Raw genomic sequence first — 6442 nt, forward strand, 5'->3', positions numbered from 1 at the left:
TCTAGTAACATGTCGTGACTTAAACATAAGAACATATTATGGCTAAGGCTACAGTTATACATGTCATAATAATAATATTAAACATCCTGTCTGCTGACAGTCATCAACTCTTCTCTCTAGTTATCCTTGACCAGATGTACCCTGTAGAAACTCATAAGCATGACTAAGCATTTAACAGTCTAACTAGACATCCTATCTCCACTAAACATTTCTAATACATAAAGTCTCTATCCAATTTCTATCTGACTAAAAATACCTAACAGTAGTTTGGTGCAAGGAAGAAACTGCTGCACTTTTCTAAAGAACATATCAAACTACAACTGTCTACAATGCACAGACACGTCGAGGTTTTCCTTCAGCTTTCAGCTCTTATGAAAGTGGGGGGCTTCATTAGGACCCCACTGCAGTGCCTCATCAAAAAACAAAAAGTGGACCTGAAGCGGACCAGAAAGAGGACTGAGCCTTCTTTCAAATGCACTCACAGCATGAACACAGTAAGAACTGGGTCCCCTTTTTGGTCCACTTTAAGAGGACTGGGCTTGGTGCATTTACAAGTGACCAAATGTGAAAACACCCCGATTCATGGGGTACCTCAAAAGTCACATTTCTCTGATTTCGTTGATAAGAGAGATCAGAGTAGCAAAGAGGATCTACTCCAAAAAGCTGAAAAACCACTTTTCAGCTGCTCCCCACCCCTGACAATCTGTGAAGAGGCTCTCTTTAAAAACAAAAGCTCAGGAAGGCACTAGGTCCAGATGGTGTGACTCACTCCTACCTGAAACCTTGTGCCCATCAGCTGGCTCCTGTCTTCACACTTTCTTCAACAGGTGAAGTCCCCTCCTGCTTCACACGCTCTACCGTCATCCTGGTCCCTAAGAAACCCTCCATCAACTGACTGAACGACTACACACCTGTTGCCATGACATGTGTAGTTATGAAGTCCTTTGAGAGTGTCATGATTCTGTCCTCTCTGCTTCCGGTCTCGTGCTTTTATTTTGACACTACTTCCTGTTACAGTCTCATCTCAGCTACGGACTCTTTACCCTAATCAGTGGTAATTATTTGCACCTGTTTCTACCCCTTTTATAGGCAGCTTCCCCACACCAAGAAGCTGCCAGATCGTTCTAACTCCTGTTCAAACTTTCCAGCGGTTTTTTCTGTACCTGTTATTCCAGCTTTGACCACAGATTACCTTGTGACCACCAAGTACTGCCTAACCCCTCTGATTCTGCTCATGTTTTCTGTGTATTGACTATTGGACTCCCCTCTCTGACCTCTTGTTTGTGGATCTCTGGGCTGTGTAAGTTTGCTGGCTCTGTCCCTGGACTGTATTATCAACCTGAGAGTTTTACGTGCTGAAACAGAATCCTGCTTTGTGTTATCGTTGTTTGTTACCAGTGCTCAGATTAAAGAGACAGCGTTCTGCTAAACTTCGTCTGGCTTTATAATTGACATTTTTGGCAGCTTTACATGCCAATCCTGACAGAGAGACTGGTGTTGACACACATGAAGGACATCACAGACCCCCTGCAGTTTGCCTTCCAGGCAAACAGGTTGGTGAATGATGCAGTCAACATATCACTGCATTACATCCTGCACCACCTCAAGTCCCCAGGGACCTATGCACGGGCCCTCTTTGTGGACCTCAGCTCAGCGTTCAACACCATCATCCTGGACATCCTCCACTCTAAACTGACCCAGCTCACTGTGCCTGCCCCCATCTGTCAGTGGATCACCAGCTTTCTGACGGACAGGAAACAGCAAGTGAGGCTTGGGAAAACCACATCCAGCACCCGGACAATCAGCACAGGTGCCCCCCAAGGATGTGTGCTCTCCCTGCTGCTGTTCTCCCTCTACTACACCAATGAGCTGCACCTCAGATAGTTAACATGAGGATGTATCATCATATCAGAAAATTTCTTTAAAACCCTCTCATTTTGTGTACTTTACTCTGTAATTAAGGGAAATGGAGTTCTATTTAGTACAGTATGTTGTCTTTGAGTGAACAGGTTTGACCTCTATCCTCTGTCTCTCTTGTCTCTTTGTTTTCCAGGTCACACAGGTCATTTTATCAGAGCAGTATTTTGTACCAGTCTGCTCTTTGTGCTGACTCATATCTGCTTCCAGACGGTACTATATACGTATCCTCCTCTCAGCATTGCCATAGGTGATAACTGTTCACAATGGGACACCATAACCAGGCATATAGGAGTGTCCAGGTATGTAACTAGTGTGTGATTAAGTGTAGCACAAGTTATCCACTGTCATTCATATTCATGTATTGTTTCTTCTAATTGGAGAAAATGTTGTTGATAAAAATATGAGAGTGTGTTTGTCCAGACAGTCATCTGCTTGGTGCAGATTTGATGCCCATACTTCAAGTGGTAAGGGCAGATGGACCTGGAGACAAATGTATATACAGAATAAAGGACCCCTTGTAATTGTTGTCAAAACTTAGTTCACGTCAATGACAATAGCTTACAACTACAGATTCTGTTCAGTTCAATTTTATTGGTATAGTGCCAAACCACAACAAATGTCATCTCAGGGCCTTCCCAGTGCATCATGGGAGGATCCCCAGCCGCCTAGGCCTATAGCAGCATAACTAAGGGAAGGCTCAGGGTCACCTGATCCAGCCCTAACTATAAGCTTTATCAAAAAGGAACGTCTTAAGTCTAATCTTAAAGGTAGAGAGGGTGTCCGCCTCCTGAACTGAGACTGGGAGTTGGTTCCATAGGAGAGGAGCTTGATAGCTAAAGGCTCTGCCTCCCATTCTGCTTCTGTGGACTCTAGGAACCACAAGTAAACCTGCACTCTGAGAGCGAAGTGCTCTGTTAGGATGATAAGGCTCTACGAGGTCTTTAAGATACGATGGAGCCTTGTCATTAAGGGCTTTGTATGTTAGGAGAAGGATTTTAAATTCTATTCTGAATTTTACAGGGAGCCAGTGGAGAGAAGCTAATACAGGAGAGATATGATCTCTTGCTAGTTCCTGTCAGTACAGATAAAATACATAAAATGAAGATCAAAATAAATAGACAAATAAAAGGTCCGAAACACGATCCAGCAGTTACATTACAGTTGCAGTCATTCTGGACAATGATGACTCACAAATGTAGGCCGTAGGGAAGGGGTGCGGGATATTCATGGCCTCAGAATTCATGTCAGGCCAAAATTTAATCTTCAGTGTCACGGGAAAGTCCAGCAACTGTTCTTCTGCTTTACCAGTAAGGCCACTTGAAGTTGTTGCAATTTGGAGAAAAGCATCTTGCATCCAGTCTCAGGCACTTGTGTCCAAATCAGAGAAGTATAAACTGAAGGCCAGGCTCAGTGCAGGGAAGTGAGAGGTGGCCATATGTTTCACTACATCCACAGACAGGCTGTTCATGTGGAGAAAATCTGTCAGTCGGGGAAACACATCCATGGCTCCCACCTTCATTCTTCTTCTCTGTAGCTTAGTTTTTAAACAACTGCAGCGTCTCTGACTTCCAGGATGGATGTGTAAACCCCTTGGATGGAGGTTGGACATTGAGGTTGTTCAGTAGGTTAAATATGACCACCAGATCAGCAGGCACCCATCTCCTTGCAGAGTCAGCCAAAGAAACATGATCGTAAATGCTCACTGTGGTCACAACAGTGTTGACAACTGAGTGAAGCTCTGGCTACATCCCTTTGGATGCAAGTGTTTGGCAGTGCAGCACACAGTGCTACAACATTCAGGTTGACAGACTTCATCCCTAGAGCAGCTCTGCTCTTGACTCCCATCATTAAGAATATACTGTTTTATCAGCTATTCATTGATTTGTAATTTTTGATGATTCTTTTTCTCAGACCCCTGGTGTCATGGACCATTTACAATCACTTATGTAAAGAACATTGACTAGACAGCAGACATTCAAATGTAATACACAACTGGGTTATAAATGTAGGGCATAAGCAGTCAGCATTGTAGTGTGTAAGTATACAGTATAAACAAAAGCACTTGGAAAATCAGCAACTGGAGCATACTTGTATACAAACAGTACAACCTGAGGTGAAATCTGTGTAGAATATTTTAGGAAATACCATAATACAAAACCTCCACTGACCTTCACCAATAATGGGTGTGTGTATTTCACAGGCTTCCCTTGGATGAGCCATGGAGTGTGTTACGCCTTCTGTGTCCTGACCTGGGTGTGTGTCTGGTTGCCTTGGTAACAATTGTCCTCTGCAACAGATTGGTCAGGAACAGACAAATGGTGGCTGCTGCCAACATTACATCGGTGAGTCATTGTGTGTGAATGCGTGTGTGTGTGTTTGTGAGAGTGAAAGATTTAGCTGAAGGGGTCACTGTATTGTTGGAATCAAACAAAGTGGACACATTGTTTTGACAAATGTTTTACAGTGAAATGATAATCACATTTATGATCAGCCTGGTTCAGGAGTTACACCAGTGAAAACCTCAGCTCTGTCTTCACCACAGTGGTCTGGTATAAAACCTGCATTACTGCTGATGCTACACCAATCCACCTGTCAATCTCACGATCCGGTTTACCCCTTCAATGAGCGAACAAGACCCAGAGATACTTAAAGGTGTATTAGCTAAGATTTGACACATTTTTTTCATAAATACAGTTAAAAGGGGACAGGGCGTGGTGCCTCTCAGCTAGACTACTTGAACCCATTTATAGTGGTGAAATTATTCTGCTTGGTGAACAAGTGTGTTTTGCAGTCAGGCCTGCACACCCATACACACACACACACGCGTATGCATGCTGTCCATCTACCTCCTGCTTTAAAATCCTCCCAATAGCAAACAATGTTCAGATGTTACAGCTCTATTTGTTAGAATTTCTCCTTTCTGTTATTTTATAGACTGTAATATACCTTGATATGCTTCCCTGTCTTTCTCCATTATCTGGGTTTTCATATCACTCTCTTTTGCCTTCTTGCTTTCATTCTTTTCTGTCTCCAGGCCAACCACCCAAACACACAGTACACAGATGTACAGAAGGTCGGGAAAGAAGGAGAGAGTTGAATCTGAGTAAAAGACACATTCCAGTAAAAGTTTTGAGAGAGTCTTATGGAATAACAACTTTAGCATTTCTTTGTTTTTGCCCTGCTAGCAACAGGCTCTATTTATGGCAGCGCCAGGTGGTTGGCGAATCCAGCACTCCCAGAGCAGGACATCACAACTACTGGGTAGATTAACATGGCATTTGTATGGTCTCTAGAGGCTGATTCTTAATGATTTTGGTGATCTCAGTGATGTACGGTAACAAGGTGTTTCAAAACCTACAGAGACAATGGCAATGAAATGTGCGGTGGATATGTATGATTTTGTCTGTCTGACTGAATCATTTAACACACAGCAGTTAAGTCTTATTTGCAGGAAGAGACAGACTTAGCATGATATTCCTGTCTCTATACTTAGTAACTTCAGATCGTTGCCACCTGTTACTTCATATCATGAGTGTTTTGAATGTATTACTCACAGTGATATTAGACCTTGTGTAACTTTATCTCTAGTTATTAGTAGCGACATGATTAGGAGGAGTTTTTTTTTTTATTTTTTTTTTTATACTTGGCCAGATTTATGTTGTAAATCTGTGATGACACCTGATAGCCTGAGTATTGCACCTGCAGGCTTTAACACTGAGTGGGAACATGGAGGGCAGCTGCCTTGTTCAATAAACTGAACATCTGCAGTGCATACAGGAGCAGGGGCCATATAAAGTCTCCATTACACTGAGAATTACAAACACTAAACATTTTTGTATGCAGTAAAGAAGAATCGTGCAGAAGTGAAACCAAAATGTAACTTTTTTTAATAACCACTCAATTTTTATGGTGAACCCAGAGTGTTACTCACATGCAAGAACAAGATATCGATATCCTTAAATAAAGAAGTGACTTGACATCCATGTCTGTAACAAAACCGTCTGCCCTCTGTATTTAGGGACTGCCCAGTCAGGGGTGTTGCTCAGCAGAGGGAAGCAGACACGGGGCTGGTGAGCAGCCTTGTACGTGTAGATCCCACAGCACACACCACAGTAAATAAGCAAGTTATGAATTTGTTTGCTGATTCTAGAGGGAAAAACATACCCATACCAGATCATGTTGAACAATGCATGGGATCATGAGGAGAGTATGTGCTGGACTTTCATGTGAAAGTAAAAAGACTTGTGGGAGAGTCTGGGTACTTTTTCTGTCTATCATTACTTGGCTGTCCTGCCTGCATAATGTTCATTATCATTCTTCAGAAATGGGAAAGTACGGGAGATTGACAGGTGGATCGGTGTAGCTTCTGCAGTAATGCGGTCGATGTACCGGTCCGTCGTGGTGAAGAAGGAGCTAAGCTGTAAGGCGAGGCTCTCGATCTACGTTCCGATTCTCACCTATGGTCATGAGGTTTGGGTCATGACCAAAAGGGCAAGATCCCGGCTACAGGTGGCCGAAATGG

The 6442-nt window shown here is 43.0% G+C and overlaps 1 protein-coding gene across 2 annotated transcripts in view; it reads left to right on the forward strand.

Moving 5' to 3' along the window:
* Positions 1-6442, forward strand: part of piezo1 (piezo type mechanosensitive ion channel component 1 (Er blood group)) — an 88444-nt gene that overhangs the window by 24310 nt on the left and 57692 nt on the right. For both annotated transcript variants that reach the window (XM_020607546.1, XM_020607547.1), the window contains exons 3-4: positions 2054-2219; positions 4121-4262. In XM_020607546.1, coding sequence (XP_020463202.1) covers positions 2054-2219; positions 4121-4262 — 308 coding nt within the window. The remainder of the gene's footprint in view (positions 1-2053; positions 2220-4120; positions 4263-6442) is intronic.

This window comes from Monopterus albus, unplaced genomic scaffold (assembly GCF_001952655.1).
Source record: "Monopterus albus unplaced genomic scaffold, M_albus_1.0 scaffold87.1, whole genome shotgun sequence".
In the NCBI taxonomy this organism is placed as follows: Eukaryota; Metazoa; Chordata; class Actinopteri; order Synbranchiformes; family Synbranchidae; genus Monopterus; species Monopterus albus.